The sequence below is a fragment of the Danio rerio genome, chromosome 1, assembly GCF_052040795.2.
Source record: "Danio rerio strain M-AB ecotype USA chromosome 1, GRCz13ab, whole genome shotgun sequence".
NCBI lineage: Eukaryota > Metazoa > Chordata > Actinopteri > Cypriniformes > Danionidae > Danio > Danio rerio.
In genome coordinates, this window is record NC_141021.1 from 37138379 (window position 1) to 37160251 (window position 21873).

The window sequence follows — 21873 nt, forward strand, 5'->3', positions numbered from 1 at the left end:
TTCGTACCAAAACAATAGCTCTGAGATCGCCTGAATGAGGTGGTCTCGGCTCAGTTGAAACTAACTCTGGAGCAGTTCGATTGAGGTAAGAAAGCAATGCCAAATACCATAATAAAATATTGGCATTATTTCAATATGGGAATCCATATAATATTGCTGTAAAACATTGCGATACTTTGGTGTATCAATATTTTCCCCCACACGTACAACTTACAGAACTTGAATAATTGGCATTTTAAAAAATACTGTGTTGTTTTTACCTAAATTTAGGTAAATTGGTAAACACCAATGACTGAAACAGAAATCAAACATGCTTTGTAACACTTTTGCAAGGACTACAGCTAGAGGGAGAGTGAAATTGATTCACTGAACATTGTTCTAAAACAAACTTTTTTTTGTTTCAAGTTGTCAGGCATTTAACAACAGTGTTCCAAAAGGCACCATGTGATGGCTGATGAAATCTCATAAGAACACAAATACAAACAAGATTGCATATTGAAAAATGGATATTAAATATGGTGAATACAATGAGACTTATGAAAGGTATAGTGCATGTTGGCCTCCTGGACATGCATACAATCACACCAGTGTGATTAGCATTGGCTGGTCCCTAAAGCATACAAATCACACTCTTGTGATGAGAACGTTATAACGCACATCATCATCTGCTCAAATTCAAACCTGACGATTTGTGCTCAAGAAAGAGGTGCACAGCAATTGTCATAAAAATTACAATTTCTCTGCGTTTGTAAAAAAAAAAAAAAATGCATTTAAGGTTTCAGACATTCCAATACACATAACTACTAGCAAAACAAACCACCTAAGCTTGTAAAATGCACACGGATGTCTATGGAGAGGCAATACTAATTATTTTTCAATATAACTGGATGATGTGCTTTATTCATGCAAGATGCACACAGTTTATGTCACTAGAATATTTTCTCTATTTCCCTCCCAGACAAACAGTAACTTACTTCCTGGTATTTCGGAAGAACGTGATGAATAAACATGTAAATCCAGTAGCACTGCTGCACCCATTACCTGTCATTTAAAGGTTCACAAAACCCTCGAGTACTTTTTTGAGATTTTAACAGATTTGTGTGTGTTGAGCATCAGTTAAGACAATGTTTACACCTGTCAGCTTTAAATGTGGGGAAAAGTGGATAAGTTTGAGCTTTTTTGAATAAAAAATGAAAATAAATAAATTAACTGTATTGGTCTAATGTAAATCTAAGCATCATATTAGCTAATTGTTTCCCTTTTAAAGATAACAAATGTAGTCAAAGGTGATTGGACCTCTGTCTTTTAATCAACTATATTATAAAATCCAAAATCCATGGTATTTTCATTTTCTTTTTAGACCAGAGCAGCAATGTGTATATTCCATACGAAGTATGACACTGAATGGTCAGTTCTTGTCACGTGACTCGCGGTGCGCTCGCAGCATTCTGAAAAGTTTAAATGTTTTCAACTAGGTATGCCAGGAAAGCATGTCACTCCCAATATGCACGCTCAAGCCACACGTTTCCATTAGAAATAATGTCAGTTAATAGCCTCAGCAACAGTTAATCCAGTTTGTGTGGGTTTCAGTCTCTGTGAACAAGCGCAGAACTTTAAACTAGCGCACAGTTGCACATAACCTTTAGTTTCAGCAGTTTTGTTTTGTGCAGAAATGCCGCGTTGAGAAGCCTTTATGATTAATTAACTGTAATGAATTAAAGCACAGTTAATTTTGAAGTTGGTTAATCATAACGTCCCTAATCTTGACACAACCTAATACTGGGAGTCACATTCATAGCGATATAGGGCCTACCCCTACTGAGCTCTGCACAACGGTTTCTCAGAACACACAACACAACAAATATTGAAGCAAGTGGGCTACAGCAAACTTGGTGACACTTTGCACTGACTAAACTAAAATAAATAAATAAATAAATAAATAAATAAATAAATAAATAAATAAATAAATAAATAAACCTATTGTACAATCCGTACTAAACTTTTACCGATTGGAAAAGGGATGACTTGTTTGGATTACTTTACTCTCCAGTCAAAGTTAATTAAATACATTTCTACAATCCCAAGTTAAAAAAAAACAACTTCTGAAAGCTTGAGTAGTTTTATTAAATTAATTTCCACAGACAGGCAACCACAGACTCGCAAAAAACACAGCATACTCTTTTTTCACTCCAGCCAGACATGCCGTATTCCAACCCAATTTCATTCTGATCTTCATCCATCATTTGAAACTGTACACCACATAACTGCTTTTACTGCCATTAAGCAAGCAAAACAAGCCATGAACAAAATCAAGATTCCCTACAATTCACAAGTAAAAAACACATCTTTCTTTCCTATTAGAGGGATAGTTCACCTAAAAATGAAAATGTACTCACCCTCAAGTGGTTACAGATTTGTATAAATTTATCCATTCTGTTAAAGCTGAAAACCTGTAACCATTGACTTCCACAGTATTTGTTTGTCATACTATGGAAGTCAAAGGTTATAAGTTTTCAATTTTTTTTTTAAATATGTGTGTGTTTGACAAAAGAAACTCCTAATGGTTTGAAACATGTAAATGGTGAGTAAATGATGACAATTTATATTTTTGAAAAAAACTGATAGCTTTAACCACACAGAGTTCTTAGTCTCAGATCAATCCTTGTCAACCCACTAATATCATCCCCATCAACACATGCATGCAAAAACTGGGCCTCACACCCATCCTCCCACATTGCCACACAGTACGTTATGGAGACTGAGGTGTCAGTTCAAGCAGTCACCCGACTGTACCAGTCATGTGGTAGAGGCTGCATTTGGCAAACAGAATGTGGCAAACTACTCAGGGGTTCTTTGTTTTCAGATAAAGATGCACTGAAGCATCAATTCCTGGTCCTTCCCCAATTCGGCATCCTGATCATCAGCTTGTTTGGGCAGATGGAATGTAGTCTATTAATGGCCGCCTGTGTATGGTCAACTTCAAAAAGGACCAAAGAGAGGGTCCAAGCTCGTCCCTGTTCATACATTTGCACATATCTGATCTTGGAACACAAGCTAAATACATTTTCATGTCTTTTTTAGTTACCTGAAAGCAGAATACCTTTAAATTAATCACCTTTAAATTAATGCTTACACTTTAAATATTGATTAGTTGACTATACTTAAAGTATAGTCTTTAAAGGGCACCCATGATGATCTTTTGTAAGCTGCTTGGACAATCCTGTGTGCAGGTATACTGACCTACAAAGGCTAAAGACCTTAGAGTGTTGAATTGAGAAGAGTGACTTCAGCAATTTTTTTGTTGTTGTTGCCGACAAATTTACGGTGCCCAGAAAACACTTTTACAAAGCTCAAACATTTTTACCCATCATAAGACACAATTAAATAAGAAAAACCTAAGATGAAACAAATTTACATTTTAGAAAACAATAACAAGACGCAAAACACAGTCCTGAAACAAACTGCAATGACAGATTCCTTACGGAAAGGGAAGGTAACACACATCAGAAAATATCAGCTTGTGTGTGACTTTGTAGACACGGATTAACACGAGTCTACAAATATAAAAACTGAGATAAAAAAAACAACTGCGATAAAACGTTTTGTCATTTAGAGCTATTCTGAGAAAATATTAGCATAAGAGTATGTAGAAACATGTAAACGTGAGTTCATGGAAACAACTTTACATGAGTCCACAACCAAAGCACAACATATGTTGACTAATAAGGATATTAAAACCGACTTCAACGTGTAGTCTTGAAAAGCTCAGTTAGATAGGTCGATTGATAATCGTGCCGAACTTTCACTTGGGTTGGAATCCCATTGATGACATATGAATTGATTTTTTTTTTACATAAATATTGGTTATATACTGTTCTACCACACAAATATTAAAATCAATAATGTTTACAATGACAGTGACAGCAAGTAAAAAGAATATTTATTTAGTATAGGCATGTTTTGTGCTGTGAAAAAGTGACGAATCTGCCAATCTCCAAACGTGAATAGTTTAAACTGGAAAGGGGCACCAGTTAACACGGACACCAGTTAAACCGTAACACCAGCTTCGTTCAATTTACTTTTAAGAGTCCTCAAGCAGATGTTTATACCATGTAGACTTACGATTACATTGTGCGAGTGGCCTTCGTTAAAAAAAATCAACATATTGATACAGCATGTCTGGTGTTTTCTTCTGGTCCTCGTCCTTTAGAAACTACAAAACACAGACCACACGTAAAGCAAAACAATGTTCAGCTGCTCATGTGTTTTGCCACAAATGGGCAAAATATCCTACGACCGAACTCAATGTTTGATCACCATAAACTTAATTTACGCCATGTAATCCACAGCACGAATTTGCCACGCTCACCATTAACAACAACAACGCCTTTAACCGCATCACTTCCGATGTGTGGTACATTCTCTTTTTTCGTAACAAATCTGTCAATAAAAATTAGTTTCAGAACTGGTTAGTGTTTTGCGTCTTTTTTTTTTTTTTTCTAAAATATAGATTTGTTTCGTCTTTAGTAAAATTGTTTTTCCTATGTAATTGTGTCTTATGATCGGTAAAAATGTTTTTTTCAAAATGTAAATTCGGCTTCATAAAAGTGTTTCACACTTCCTGACTATTGTACTAATTAGTTATAGATAGGACATTGGAAAATTGTCAGACATGTTTTAATAATGACATTTATCACCATAAAAAAATCTTGGCCTTAAACTTGACCTTTTACCCCTGTTTTAAAGTTACTATCCTCTGCCTTGTTGTACTGCATGTAAAAAGTTAGAAGTCAGGCCAAGGTAAAAAGCAGTAACTTCCACATGATTATTATTGCTGCTCAACATTTACAAAAAAACAGCAACACATGTAGTATCTAATAATCACGCTATTTATTTTTGATGATTGGCAGCTACTTACAGCCATCTACTTATTGATATGCTGTACATAGGTTGCATTTGCAAATTACTTTCTAAAATATAGTACATTATATATATTTAGGTTCCATATTTTGAAAGTAATTGTTTACAGTATTACAATATTTTTGTCTCTGTATTGTAAAATATTACACTATTTATTTTAAGTTAATTTTCGATTTCATAGGTGCGTGTATGGTCTAGTTATCTAGACTGTAAATAAGCGGTTCCTAACCTTTAAAAGTAGCATACTACTTAGCATCATTTTGCATTCTCTCTCCATTTAGACTGCAGTCCTTTTTCCCATTAAGACACAATATTTGCAATTGATTGACACCCGCGTGTTAACATGTCTCCGTAGTAACGCATATAATCATATTAACAAGTCATGACATAAGCAAAGCAACCTGGATTAAAAGACTTGTTCGGCTTGTTGTGATCAATCATCATCAAATGTGATCAAGAATGAGTTTTACAAGTTTAAAATGTTTTGAAAACAGTGCATGTTCATAATCAACAGGCGATTTTATCGTCTTTATCACCACAGCCGCATGTCAGTACAATTATAAAAGAAGATGCTTTAATCCCGGTTTGTGGACGTTAAATCTGGTTTATTTTGTACATTAACATAACGGATATCCATGTTTTGCGCTGATACCTTACATACAGACACATTCTGGAGATACAAAAGACTCATCTTAAATCTTGAAAAAGGGGTAAAATAGGTGCTCTTAAAGTAATAGTAGCAAGTAACGTTGTAATAGTTCCAATTTACAAAGTTTACTCACTTTTTTGTTTCAAGTAAAGTCAACTTGTCACTTATAAAGGCAATGAGTTTATTTTTTTCACCTTTACTAAAACCTCAAAGTTGGAACGCCATAAAAGCAAATAAATCACCAAAACTATGACATTCATTTGTGATTTGTGAGATATTAAACAGTAATGCTTGATAGTGTGATGTGACGTCACTCTCCACCCCATCTTGCTCAAAATGCTCAAAACAGCACAATTTGTTAGTGCTGTTAAAACAAATGCTTTATCTACTTAGTGTACCTTGTTTAAATATAACAAAACTAATTCGGAAGCCAAGACATCACTCGCAGTATGTCTATCAAATGCAGGCCCGGATTGGCTAATCAGCAGGACCAGGTGAATTCGGGGCCAGTGTCTGCCTACACTCACAGCAGGTGTACGTTTTATTCACTTATCTATTTTTTTTCTTCTATTACCTAACTTATTTTATTCATTATAAAAGCTCTAGAAACTGATGAGGGCAAATGTACTAAGCGGAGTACATTATTTTGTTAAAGCCAGTAGCAGCGAGAGTACAACAACACATGAAGACGATGAAACAGCCGGTAAATTAACATTAAGCTAGCTAGGAGCAGTGCAAAACAATGTCTGCACACTATGATTTATGTATCAATTTTTCTTTTTTTTTGTACAGTTGCTCTTTAGCAGCAGTCCAGTCTAATCCAGTTTGCTGCAGTGAAGAGCCAGGCCCCAAAACGTTACCTAGCACCAGTCATTAGGGTCACGAAACACCAAAACTCATTTTTTGAGCTGTTGACAGTCGTATAGGTGTCCCACACTGCTAAAAACACTATTAGGACACGTATATCTCACTAAAAAGTGAAAATTGATTGTTTTTGCGTTATTTCGCAAATTCGTACTTCCGGTTTGAAACTAATTTTTGAAGCTGCACCACAGCCATGAGATAATAGCGTGTATTCCAGCGTGTGCACTGTACATCTGTACCAAGGCGTCCCGTATTATGTCTCTGAGTGCGTTGCATTCATTCATGAGTATGGCTTGGTTCAAACCATCAGCACTCTATTATGAATGCGCTGCAACTTCATTAATATGCATGCTAGCTTTCCTAGACTGTACCTGAAACAGTGCGAGGTGTGGCAGAAATGCGTTTGTTTGGAAAATTTTTTACTCGAGAGCATTTCTCATCTATGGTAAGATCCGGATTTGCTGCTCGTCTCCTTTAAAAAAGATGCAGCTCCAGTATGTGGTGATTATCCTGTCTACAGATTCGGTAAGTGTATGCGATCAGCGCCCTTTCTTTGTTCATTCAGATGGCAAAGTTATAGTTCGTATAGTCAGCTGTACTTTTTCAGTGTTTACAGACAGACCTTAGTCAAAATGATTTCTAAGTTACTTAGTTTACAGTACGTTAATATCACTACAATATTAAAAGATCTGTAAATGGTGCTCTCTGCGTGTAAACACGTGAACACTAAGCAAACTTTTGCCAACCGTCGTGTTGAATTTTCGCCGCATTTTGTGACAGGATAGTCTACACACACGGCTTTCTGACCTCCTGAGTGCATCTGAGTTACAGAGAAATGCAGAGGCTTTTTTTTCTCTTATACGACGTGCGGTATCAAACATTCCACCGTCATTAAACACACTGTCTCCCCTGCGTGTGTGTTTGTTTGTACTCGGTCAGAAGCACGTGCCCAAATGGCAACTCCCATTTTTATTCAAACCCTGCCCATTTTATTCAAACCCTGCCCATTTTTCCTCCCCCGACACTCCCACCCAAACAAAACTAGACACCCCCACTTTCCTAACTTTTTTTAAACTAGAGGTGTGAAAACATCCTGCTGAAACGAGGGGTTTCATGGCCCTTTAAACCAACACACTAGAATGGGCAGGTAGGATCGTCATTGAGTGAATATAAGAATTTAAATAATTAACATTAATGAATATTACACCTACTGAATGAAAAATCCCCTGAGACAATTAATGAAATCAGATTATTCACTACACTAATAAATCTGACTTAAGTTGATCAGAAAGCTAAAAAGGGGAAAAAGATGAAGCCAGCATTAGAAAGTAATAATGTGGTTAAAAATATCTGGTAGACAACAGTGCAATAGTAGTTTTATTCTTTTTTTGTGTTTAAGGACTAGATATCTGTGAACAATTATGCACAGAACAAATATTCAGATATTGCAGAAAAGGACATTGTGATGTTTTAATGAGTCAAGTTGGAGATTTAGCTACCCTTTAATGTTCTCATATTTATGTAATATAGTTTATACATAAATATTTGAAGATATAAAGCAGTGGTTTCCTTAAAAAATAATTATAATAGTGTAATTAGAAAATTCAATACATTCAAATTGAATCTTTATTTTATACATATTGCTTTTTAAAAATGTTTTTATTATCTTAAACAACAAATGTGCAATAAAAATGATACTGTAGATTTTGTTAATCATTTCTTTACATGGAGCTGCAAATTTTGAGAGGTCTTTTACCTGTGTAGCAATGTATTACTATTCCAAATACATTTTTACTATAATTAAAGTCGGAAACTTAATAATCTTTACCTATTGTTCTAATATGCAAGTGTATACAATTTTACTATTATTTTAACTCATACAATGCATTACGTGGCTATTAACAATGATAATAGATAAGAGTTATTAAATATGGCTACACAAACATGGCTACACATGCAACAGCATGCAAGCAAAAAAAGTAGCACCTTTCTAGGTGGCTGAGGAAAAGAGTGACATCTCTTCAGGAAACTGTGGTTAGATCTTCAGTGCAGTATGTTGAAAAGTAGAAAATGTTTGCCATGCAAGGCTAAACATATACGACTAGACTACCACTAGATCTTTTATAACATACAGTACAGTATGTTATCATTCAAAAATTATTTATTTATTTTTGCAACGTTCTATTACAATTTCTAGTGTTGAAAAAAAAAAAAAAAACTAAATGTGTCATGGCTTCCACAAAAACATTAAGCAGCTCAAATGTTTCCAAAATACATTATCACATTACTTTCTAATAAAAAACTGCACACAAAGTAGCATCTTGCTGCAAGATGAACTACAAGCTGAATGTAACAAAGCCACCTTGACAAAAACAAACTAAATATTACATCATTATTCAAACAAGAAGCATGATATCTAGTATTTTATGGAGCTAATCATATTTAACTACTTATGCAAATGCTTTAGAAATGATAACTGAGGGCAACCTCAAACAGTCCAGGTTATCTTAAGCTGCTAAAACATTCAGCACTGAATATTATCAAGAATGTTTCCATATATTTGGTCCCCCAAATGGCATTAGGGAAAAAAAAAAAGATAATTTCCTAAGAGCACCGACACATCGCTATTCTGTACTGTGTGCTCTGTGCATTCTGAAACGTGCATGAATATTACAACCACAATATCAGTTGGGTAATTTTAAAAATTTGTTATTACCTCAATCCACCTTTGAGCCTCCTGGAATGCAAGCTCACAGCTGACTGAAGACTGCTGACGCCACTCCATCGCCACTCCAATCACACCTGAGAACAGTTCAAAAGAAAAAAAATATGAGCATGAATCCATTTAGATATACATTTTAATACCTAAACACAAATATATGACTAAATTGCTAATACAATTAACATTAAATTATATTTAATTATTATATATATATATATATATATATATATATATATATATATATATATATATATATATATATATATATATAAATTAGGGGCAGCACGATGGCACGCCTCACAGCAAGAGGGTCACTGGTTCGAGCCAGTTAGTGTTTCTGTGTGGAGTTTGCATGTTCTTCCCATGCTTCCTGTGCTTCCGGGTGCTCCGGTTTCCCCCAGAGTCCGAAGACATGCAGGTATAGGTGAATTGAATAAACTAAATTGGTCGAGTGAATATAAGAGTGTATAGGTGTTTTCGAGTGTTGGGTTGTGGCTGGAAGGGCATCCCCTGTGTAAAACATTTGCTGGTTGTGGTTCATACCACTGTGGCAACTCCTGATTAATAAAAGCTGAAAAGAAAATGAATGAATAAATGTTAATTAGGGCTGTACGATATAGGTAAAAAAAAAAGAAACTTACATTGCGATATTTTTATTGCGATATTTCACCAAATATCTTGAACAGCTCTATTTAGAAATAAATAACACTTTTTTATTGATTGGAATGATTTTGTGATTTTGCCAAAAATATAATAACTAATTACCAGAACAGATAACTAAAGTAAAGCAACAATATAAATTTTAAAGTCTAACAATATTCTGCAACAGAAATAAAGTAATCAAATGTACAACAAAGTTCTATAGTCTTAATTTTACAAATAATTAAATTAATATTTGTTAAAATTACAAAATGTAATAATTCTTTGTTGCCAAGTGCTTTAAACTCGCATACACATAAAATGCGTACACAGTCACAAGCCTTAAAACCCACTAGGGCTGGACGGTATATCGAGTTCTGGGGATATATCGATATGACTCCCCAACTCGATGCGGGGTTATCCAATATCTTTCATATCAATATGGTTTGAGGCCACACGTGCGCATTCTGCGAGAAACAGACTCTAAGGTACCATGCAAGCTTCACTTGCACAAATGAGCGCATGTACAAATTCACTCCGAGTCATACAAAATATTTGTTCAATTTGAACGAATAGTTCAAGAACGACCCATCACGTCATGGAGGAACATGCAGTGCCGATGTTGTATCGAAATTTGACTCCCCGGACAAATCCAACTCCCCTCTCTTCCACAATTGACAGCAAAAACAAACATAGAAGCCTTGTCAAATTGACAAGCCCCTGAATGTGTTAATTAAAAACCTCAAATGGGATGAATTTATACCACATTTTGAAAGTGAAACCACCACATATTCACTGGTTATAAGTTTAGAATTCATTACAGGACGGTCTTTACATTTACGTTATATCACATTTAGCTCTGCGTTCTGGTCTGTTATTGCATATTGACTTCAATTCAGATTAGATCATTGTATTTATTTATTTATTCTGTATAATTGATTTATTTACTTTAGCCCCTTAATTGGAAGACGTGATTTGATTTGTGTGTGTGCCTAGTGTACAAACGGTTAGTGGTTTAAACGATTATTAAAACTTTAAAATAGTAAAATAAAAAGTATGCATTTGTCTACCAAACATTTCCTTTTTCTATTTTAATATCTCGCTGTTAGCTACTCTTTCAACAAAACACAATATAAGAATGATTATTCTAATGATGATAATAACAGAGAGGAAAACTCCTGTGTTTGAATTATATTTTGCTCAAAAAATGTTAAAGTTTTTAAAAAAGGCTTTGACTCTCAAGTAACCATCTATGGCAAAATGCCGTATTGTATATCGACATTCCTCCAAAAAAATACCAATATATGCAACTAAATCCTGACTCCACATTGCATATCCTGTGATGTGACTATTGCAGATTCACACTTTGCAATATGGATGCTAAAACGATATATTGCTCAACCCAAATGTTAAAATTAGTATTATACTTCATATATGAAAATAAATAATGGGCATGGATTGTTATTCAAGTTTAAAGTTTATTACAAAGGACACTGCTTGTGAAGCATAGAAACAACCAGTTGTTGTTGTTTTTTACTTTAAACAAATAAATATAAAAGCACTGTAGCTCTAGACCACCTTTATCAAAAAAGCTTTTTTATACATTTAAAAATAATAATACTAAATAAAATTCATCAGATTGACAGGTGACAGTATGTATTGCTTTTGCATTCCACTGCTGGCCGACAAAAAAAAAAAAAAAAGATTTGTCACAACATTATGAACATGTTTAAAAAAAAAAAGCGTAGAAAAAATAACCAAAATGATTTACTAATGTTTGTACAGCACACCTAGCTGTATTGCTGTAGTAAAGTACACCTTTTTTTACATTAAGGAAAAAATCCAGACATTATGATTTAGTAATGGGACCCCTTTATATTCATTTCAAATAACAACGGTTGCACATATAATTTTATCTTGTTTAGCATAAAGTGACGTCCACTGTAATAAACAGGATTAAAGAAAAGGTGGTTTTATATTCGCATAAACGTTCAGTGATAATTTGACATTTTTACCATGGCATTCGGTGGGAAATTGTGTGAACATAGAACCAACTTTACCTCAATATGAAAAGGTTAACAGGAACTTCCATCACCTTCATGTTTGCCACCTTAAAAGATGGTGATTCAGAACCCCGCACACCTGTGCCACCACACAAGAAAACACAAATGCTACAAGTCTAAACTTACCTGCAAGCCCTTCTTTCAATTACGTGTATTTGCTTCCCGCGGCTACTTCACTTCCCAGATGTCTCGAGTCGAAAGCGCAAGGTGTTTCCCGCTACCAGTGCGCGTCTCCAACTTTCTTCAACTTTTGCAAACACTCCTTTTCAAATGCACAGCATGAACACCTTGCAGGATTCCTCAAATCAGCCGCCACCTTTCACCAAACTACTCGTAAGCAGGAACTGAAACATCCATGTTCAGTGATGAGACAAACGGAAAACGCGGAGAACAGCTGCTGCGTTTGCAGAGACAAGTGCATAGGTAGAGAAGATGATGATGAGTTGTTTAAATATATGCCACGCCCCCTGCTGCTATATAAAAAGTGTCGGAGAGGATTCGCGGGCTTTAGCCACATTGACCAGCAGATGGAGACAAATAATCACTTCAAAAACGTTGCTGTTTGTTAACTGTCCAAGTCAGGTAAGACATTTTTCACTAGTCATATCTGTCGTTAGTTCATCCAAAAATGAAAATTATGTTATCATTTTCTACACTTGGACCAAGCCTACATGAGTTTCTTTCTGAAGAACAAAAACTAACATATTTTGAAGAATATTGGTAAGCTATTGTTTTTCTTCCTTTAACCTGCAATGGAAGTCAGTGTGGACCATCCTCTTTTTGCTTTTTTGTTGGGTACCAGTATTCATCAAAACATGTTTTATGGTTAACAAAAAGAAACTCATACAAGTTTTGTACTAGAGAGTGGGTAATACATGTTTATTTTTATTTAAAAAAAAAAAAAAAAAAACTTAACCATACCCTAACTAAAATATTAAGCCTATATGCCTATTTTTATTGTAATATTGTGTGATAATTTTGCTAACCCAGTTAAGGGTATTTGGCTAATAATTTTTCTTAAACTCTCAGAAAGAATTTTCTTTTGTGCTGTGATGTTAATGGGACCAAAAATGACTAAGACAAACATGCAATACATTGCTATTATAATAAAATCATAATGAGTTTTAGATATGATTTTAATTAAAATGCTGTTTCATGATTAGCATAGCCTAGCTGAGGAAAAAAGAGCATTAGCATAGGCTACCTGTTAAGTTTGAATATTGACTGTGGTTTGGTCAGGCTAGTGCTTTTCACAGATGGGTCTGGTGCATAAAGCTATCAGACAACAACCGCAATATCATCAAACAAAACAATCAGACAACAGAAGTTAGCTTTGCTGCGCAGTAGCTATTAACCCTCTGCTCTGACTCGCTTCATTTTGCATGCACACTTGGCTTCTTGACAGTAAAGGAAATGAATGAAGTATGCAATGTACATTTTTGCTATTATTAATTTTTAGGTGATTTCATTGTATTATGCAATACTAAAATTTGTATGATTTGCATTTTTTTCCCCATTAGAATATATATACATATATACAGTTGAAGTCAGAAATATCAGCCCCCCTGAATTACTGAATTATTAACCCCCGTTTGATTTTTTTTTCCCAATTTCTGTTTAACAGAAAGAGAAATTTTTATTTTTTTAAATTTTGTAGACTATCGAGAAAAAAATACATAGCTTAAAGGGGCTAATCATTTTGACCTTAAAATGGCTTTTAAGAAAATTAAAACTGCTTTTGTTCTAGCTGAAATAAAACAAATAAGACTTTGACCAGAAGCAAAAATATTATCTGACATACTGTGAAAGTTTCCTTGCTCTGTTAAACATCATTTGGGAAATAAAAAAAATTTAAAGGGGGCTAATAATTCTGACTTCAACTGTACAAGTTGGCGGTTCATTCAACTGTGGCGACCCCATATTAATAAAGGGACTAAGCCGGAAAGAAAATGAATGAATGAATCAGGGCAGGATTATATGCTAAGTGCAACTATTATTATTTTTTAATTATTCATGCAACGATGACCATGTTATTTTACAGTTGATTGTTCAACTTCTGTACTTGAATAGTGTTCGACTCTCCAGAAAACCATAAAGCAGTGTTTATTTATTTATTTTTGCATGTAATTTATTATTTCTTATAATTTATGCTGATGCACTGCATTGACAATTACTTGATCATCCCAGTCAATCTATATTAATGAAATCTTTCTAAATAGAGATATTCAAATCGTGAGGTGAATATATATATATATATATATATATATATATATATATATATATATATATATATATATATATATATATATATATATATATATATATATATATATATATATATATATATATATATATATATATTGATATTAATTCTGACATTTGAAGTCAGAATTAATAGCCCCCCCAGAAAATTTTCACAGTATGTCTAATTGTATTTTTTCTTCTAGAGAAAGTCCTATTTGTTTTATTTTGGCTAGAATAAAAACAGTTTTTAATTTTTTAAACAGTTTTCAGCCCCTTTAAGATTTTTTTTTTTTTTCGATAGTTTACAGAACAAACCATCATTACACAATAACTTGCCTAATTACCCTATCCTGCCTAGTCAACCTAATTAACCTAGTTAGGCATTTAAATGTCACTTTAAGCTGTATAGAAGAGTCTTGAAAATATCTACTAAAATATTATTTACTGTCACCATGACAAAGATAAAATAAATCAGTTATTAGAAATGAGTTAGTAAAACTGTTATGCTTAGAAATCTGTTAAAACAATCTTCCCTCTTTTAAACATAAATTAGGGAAAAAATAAACTAGGGTGCTAATAATTCAGGGGGGCTAATATATATATATATATATATATATATATATATATATATATATATATATATATATATATATATATATATATATATATATATATATATATATATGGCATACACTGTCTGTCTGTCTGTCTGTCTGTCTGTCTGTCTGTCTGTCTGTCTGTCTGTCTGTCTGTCTGTCTGTCTGTGAGTTCGAATAATCAGTTCATAATGATTCCTGTCAAACTACAGAATGTACTAAAGTCTGGCACTATATTCCACTATATTGGCACTATATATAAGATACTGGTGAAGGATGAAAAAAGCTTTCTAAACCAAGTACCACTTTACACTGTGTAAAACAGGTATCTCATTTTATTTATTTATTTTTGTTTGTTTGTTTTATATTGCTATTATATTATTGAAACTATTTAACACACTTGTCAGCAACAAGTTTCTAAGCATTTTATAGCATATTTATATAATTTAAATGTATTTTGATCACAATTTTATTTACAAGTGGGTCTGAATGACTGTAACATTCTTTCATCCATATTGTAACATTTTATTTAATATAAAATATATTTGATGTTTTGGTTATTTGAAACATTCAAGTAGACAATTTACTTGTATTTATTTAGCTTTCCATGTAGATAAAATTAATTTTGTACATTTTCATTTAATAAAACTTAAAGGAACATCAAAGACCCACATATTTATATATTTTCTGTTATTTGAACACAATCTTTAAGGAATATTGAAGAAAATATAACCCAAATGTAGTGAAAGTGCAATTGCTCTATTTTTCAGCAGTCAACAAGACAGTAACTAACACAGAGATGCTTTCAACAGCTGGAACTAAAACAGGAAGTGCTTCATCCAGCGACAGGAAGTCCTAACCAAAGCTGGAGCAATGTACAAGTCTGTCTGCCCACTGGTTTCCTGTGTGACTAGTCTGCTGTGAGACAAACTAACACTTTATCACACTATTGTTGTCATCTGATGAGCCTAAAGACAGCAGTTTAGGTTTCAAAGCATGTTTGCACAGGATGTTGGTGAGTGGTGTCCTTTGCTGTTAATTTGTAAGCTTTGAGGGTTTTGCTTCAGTGATGAGAAAATGCAAAATGCTCAGATCTATTTAAATGGACTTTGCTGACTAATAAATGGGTTGTACACTAAATAAATCAAAATTACCTGAAGTGTGCTCTCGTGAAAATAAATTTACTTAATCTTGTTTTCAGGATTTTTTTTTTCAGTGTAATATATTATTATATAACACACTCTATCTAAATGCAGGGCCGTAGCCAGCCTGGTGATAGAGGTGGGTTTTTTTTCTCAAAAAGTGGACCTTTTTGCAGTTATATGCTTCATTTCCTATTTAATTATGAGGGTTAAATATTGCATTTTAGTGACATTTTAAGCACTATTTTTTAGCTGAGTTAGCTTGTCAGATGGTCATCATAGTCAAATTTCATTGAATTTCAAATTGTCATTAGGCAAATCTTTTGGCTGTTTAAATAAAAAAAAATATAGCATAATAATAATAATAATAATATAATGTAGAGCTTCACAATTTTCTAGCCTCTCTTGTTAAAAAAAAAAAAGTATATTTGAGAATTCATGGATAACAATACTCAAATTAGTATTCAAATTCATTAAAATATAGTCTCTTTTGGTGCTTTACACCTTTTTATTTTTCATATTTTGTTTCAAAAACAACAAGGTCCAAGATTTAGAATAAAAGTTACTTGTAAAATGTTTTCTTTATTTAAAAAAATTCAATACAGCGAATAATGACATATCTTACATCAGATTGTGTTTTCTTGCAGAGCTGGATGCTGGACTCATGAAAAATATGTGTTAGCATTGGCCAAAACTAATTAGCTGAAGTTACACCAAAGCAACATCCAACAGAGGATTCTGCTTTGTCTTAAATCCTTTTTGATGGGTTACTTTCACTATTTATGATGGTTTAGCAGTCAAAATAGGACAAATGAGCTCATTCATTCATTTTCTTTTCAGCCCTTCCGGCTGCAACCCATCACTGGGAAACATTCAAACACACCCATTCACACACAGTTTCGTACAAAAAAATTGTAAAATTGTACACTACGGAAAATTTTAGCTTACCCAATTCACCTATACCGCATGTCTTTGGACTTGTAAGGGAAAACTGAGCACCTGGAGAAAACACACACGAACACGGGAAAAACATGCAAACTCCACACAGAAATGCCAACTGACCCAGCTGGTGCTTGAACCAGCGACCTTCTTGTTGTGAGGCGAACGTGCTACCCACCCCAAAAAAAAAAAAAACCTACGCACACTGACTCATCCACCCCCCACACCCCACACCCCCCACACGCCTGATTAAATACTGCAATACCATAAATGATTTTCAATGAGAAAATATATAATTTAAAAGTATTTATTTAAAGGGAGGAAAGTAATACTCAACTGAGGCCCTGTCCCATTTCTGTATATTCAGCATTGTTGACATTTTAAACACAATCAAAAATAATCAATAAGTTTGTAGAACATATGAATATACAGAAGTGCATGGGGATTTTCATGATCAATATTTAAAGGGGAACTATTATGTCCATTTTACAAGATGTAAAATAATTCTCTGATGTCTATAGAGTGTTTATGTGAAGTTACAGCTCAAAATACCAATAGTATCTGAATGCAGCCTTGATTGTGCGAGAAGAAATTGCAAGTCTTAAACTTGCAAAGTCAGACTTAATGCACTCAATGACATAACTGTGAGGGGTAGGGTTAGATGTGAGGTTAGGTGTGCACATTAAAAATCATTAGATGCAGCTCACATTGCAACTGCATCCAGACCCCTCTCCAAAATACCCCACAAATAATGTTTAACTCTTTGAAACTGCCTATTTTAGGCTTTGATCCTAATTGTGTCATTTTGGTGACTGTCGCTTTAAATTAAACGAGCTACAATTGCCTGTGTCCGCATAGTGTCTGATTTAAAAAATAATAATACTAACATCCTATGCTAATAAAGGAGAGATTAATAAAGATTAGAGATTAGTCACTAATGGGCAGGGCTCATCAAAAAGATTTAAAAGGAAAATTAATATATATTTTTTTACAATTAATTAATTATTATTGCCAAAAAATTATATAATAATAATAAAATAAAAGTAAGTAAATTAAATAACAAATCTACTGTAAACAGAGAGAGAGAGAGATACGCTAATAAGCCATTTCATATTACAAATTAGGAGAAAATGAGTTAATTTATCAAGAATCCAGCTATCATTACTTTTTACATTTTTAAAGGAACCATGGAAGTCTCACAGGTTGCGATGAGTGTTATTGTCCTCCTCATCAATTCCAAATTGTAGTTTTTAAGTGATTTGAGCAGAACCGGCAGATCAGAGTTTACGTAAACACACTAGCATTCTTAGCAAGCTAAAGTAGATCTTCTGCGCATCCACTGGCAAAGAAATATATCCCATCCTGATCCTGAAATGTGTGTTTTGGATTGTAATTTTGGGGTTTCTAAAGCCACTGGATGGAATGAGCTAAACTAGAAACATGCAAAGAAAATTTGTTTACAGTTTGGAGTAGCAATGAGGTCGACCGCATCATATTAGAGGTGATGTTTCTCCAGCTCAAATCCTTACACTTACTTATGCTGAGTAAACAAATATATTTTTACAAAACGTCTACCAGAACCGAATTGTAGGGAATCTTGGTTTGGCAGTGCATGTTAGCGTGAGAGACCTTTTTTCTGTTAAACAAACATCTAATCAGAGCCAGCACTGCAATTTACAAGGTTGACATCTTCTTTTTTTTCTCTTTTGTTTTCTTTAAAGGATCATTTATATTGTTTTCAGCTACATAATAGATTCAAACCTTGGTTGAAGTCCTGATTTTGTTGAAGTCCACCCCCTGAAATGCCTCATATATCTGCAGTCAAACCTTAGGGTGGTGTGTGCATGTGTGTGTTTTCACTTCTTTTGTCCCTGCCCACTGACTGGTGGTCTATTTTACCTGGAGCTGCCCAGCTGTTCTGGCTAGGAACAGCAGTGCAGTTCCCTGAACACTGCAGCTTTGTCCTGATCTACTGGCCAGCAGACATGTGAGAAGAGGGAGTGATGAGGAAAGGATGGTGAGCAGCCAGATGTGTTAGTCCAGCCAAGGGCACATTTCATTCTTGTTAACACACATCTTAAAACCACTACTACCGTCCAGGTCCACACCCATTACAAGGTTCAGCAAATATTTGATGACAAGGTCAAAACTGTTTGAGTCAAACTAACAAAAAAGGTACGTTTATTGCCCTTTAAAAATGGATAATGGTTGCTTGAATGAAGATTTACTGCAGGTCCTGTTTCCACCTTGCATTAACATAATACAACATAGTGAATACCTTGTTTTGGTATGTTTTCTTTACAGAATGTCAAAAATGCTAATTGATACACTAAAAAACTATTTTAAAATGATTCTTTAGATTTAACTTTCAGTTGTAAACTGAATTTGCCATTAAGTAAGGTAAGGTAAGAATAAAACTGTCCCTTATTCACTTTAGTCAACACTTTTCCCTATAAGGCATGGGCTTGTTTAAGATTCTGACGGTATGATAACCTTAGATAAAAATTTCATGGTTTGACAGTATTGTGATTACTGCTCAAAAATATTTTCTTTTTAAATGTCTGGGTAAAAAACTAAAACTTTTTTCTTTGAACACAATTAATTTATTTTGAGAAACATTTCAAGATTTTTTGAGGCTAAATGTCAGGCTAAAAGTTTCAAAACCACTGATTTCTTCATTCATTCATTCATTTTTATGTCGGCTTAGTCCCTTTATTAATTCGGGGTCGCCACCGCGGAATCAACCGCCAACTTATCCAGCACATTTTTACGCAGCGGATGCCCTTCAAGCTGCAACCCATCTCTGGGAAAACCACTGATTTCTTTACAATTTAAAACGGCATCTTTGGAGATATTTTAAGCTAGAGATACTGTTGTCCTAAAAAAATGAAAAAATAAACGTAAATAAAAAAATCTTACACACACCCTAGGAACAGTATTAAAGAAAAGGTTATCGTCCCATGCCTATTCCCTGTAAGACATTTTTCCTGTATAATAACAAAAAAAAATATATAAGACATTTAGACTAATAAAAATGTCAACAAAAGTCACTTTGTTAATCTGTAGAGTTCAATTTCCGACCATAGAACAAGTTCTCGTTATGCATTTCAAAAATGTAAATAAACTGCTTAAAAATGTTTTAAGTACTAGAGCTGGGCTATTAAAGAAAATAAACTTGCAAACTCAATTAATAAAAGCTGCAATTTTCTTGCACATCTTGTCAGGGACACACAGTAGTGATCAATAGTAAATATTCATTGGCTGCCCATCAAGCAATTTTGTGTTTGAGAGACATAGATGGCAAATATGCATAAGGAGGTCGCACACCAGATGCACAGCTTGGCGATGGCCCGCATCGTGTCACGCAGGGCCACGCAGCGCCAAGCATTTTAGAGTTCTAAACTATTACTGTATGCACATCGGCGCCCAGCCGCGACTCAGGACACTGTTCATATTCTGCCACACCACGGAGCGCCATCTGAATGGTTTCATTTTAAATAACATGTGAATGTGCGTGACTGGTGTGCAATACTTTCAACGGTCATGTGCGCGCTGGGTAAAGGCAGAGAAGAAAAAAAATCTCAACTAGTTAACTACTTGTTTTTTTAGACTTAGCAGTGGTGCAGTGGGTAGCGCTGTCACCTAACAGCAAGAAGGGCGCTAGTTTGAGTTTGTCAGTTCGCATTTATGTGTGAAGTTTCCAGGTGCTCTGGTTTTCCCCACAAGTCCAAAGACATGCGCTATAGGGGAATTGGTTAAGCTAAATTGTTCATAGTCTATGTCCTGGTCCTCCAGGTTGGGGGTTGAGCGTTGGGCTAATGACCTTGTAAAAATTTGATGTTATGAAACACCAATATGGTGCGGCTTTGATCTAAACAGCCCTGGGATTAGGTAAGAATTAAATTTAAGTTAGAAACATGCTAAACTGTTTATGCAACCATGTCTGATAACATGCATGAAGCCAGGTGCTTATTGGCACATGCGCACTTGAAAGATTCACCCTGTTCCAGTGCACATGCTAGTCCTCTTCGAAGCTTTCTCTTATGATTGATAAAAATGTCTTTTATACTCTTTTAAAACAATAGTTGCTCAAATCTTTTGATTCCCTTACACATGCACTTTTTAAAGCATACTATAAAAACCCTAATATACTTTAACCTTAAATCCAACATTGTGTATAACTAAGTTGGCTTTATATATGGTGCTAACAGACAGTTACACCCTGTTTAATCTGTATACTCCACAAAAAAATATTAACTTTATTGTATTTAAATCAAAAGTTGCTGTAGTTTATAGATTGGTATTCAACTTATTTTTTAAACGCAAATCATATTATACACTTTTACAATGGGTTAATTGTTGTTGGCAATAAGTCAGACCACATACAGTAGGTTTTGAAACAGAAATATGGTGATACTTGTGCAGTATTAGCAAGCACAGCTAATTAGCTTGTCCTGGCCATCAGCTTTCAGTGCAATAACTTTAAATCTCTATTGAACATTGTACTGTAGATGTGGTAAGGTCATTGTGTGTGTGTGTGTGTGTGTGTGTGTGTGTGTGTGTGTGTGTGTGTGTGTGTGTGTGTGTGTGTGTGTGTGTGTGTGTGTGTGTGTTACCAGCAAGACCAAAGGAGGGTGACAGAGTGAGAGGTTGCTATGGTGATGCCTCGTGGTGTCAGGGGGTGCGAACAAACTGATGTGTCAGATGGAAAAGAGTTCACATACATGCCAACCGATCAACTTCCAATACCTCTTAGAAGAAAAACACTTTGATAACGTTTGAAATCTTGCCCTTGTGATTCTCTACACAGTCAGTGAGGGACTTTGATGGGACTAGGTTGAGTCCAGTGAGGCAGAAGCATTCAGGTTGTGGTGAAGCAGCAGAAGGCAGTCGGCGGTCTGCTCATCATAGCGTCGCATAAGCAGTTCTGCAGAGATGTCAGTGGTTGAGTTGAGGAATTGTATAGCATAGGCTGCATGTCAGAGTGCATATGAGTCATTGACGCTTCGCTGTTGTCAGTTGGTGAATGGTCAATGCATATAATGAGGGCCCAATGGAACAATGAGTCAGTATGCTAATGAAGCAGAACTGCAGC

At 34.5% G+C, this 21873-nt stretch overlaps 1 protein-coding gene and 1 long non-coding RNA gene across 59 annotated transcripts in view; one reads left to right on the forward strand and one right to left on the reverse strand.

The window, feature by feature from the left end:
• Positions 1-21873, reverse strand: part of lmo7b (LIM domain 7b) — a 92590-nt gene that overhangs the window by 68846 nt on the left and 1871 nt on the right. For 55 of the 58 annotated variants that reach the window (NM_001443024.1, NM_001443023.1, NM_001443022.1 and 52 more), the window contains 2 exon segments: positions 9150-9235; positions 11984-12306. In NM_001443024.1, coding sequence (NP_001429953.1) covers positions 9150-9218 — 69 coding nt within the window. In that variant the 5' untranslated portion in view covers positions 9219-9235; positions 11984-12306. 58 annotated transcript variants of the gene reach the window in all.
• On the forward strand, positions 12303-15891 carry LOC141386117 (uncharacterized). The gene is made up of 2 exons (XR_015476708.1): positions 12303-12439; positions 15468-15891. It is a non-coding gene; the product is annotated as an uncharacterized LOC141386117 (long non-coding RNA).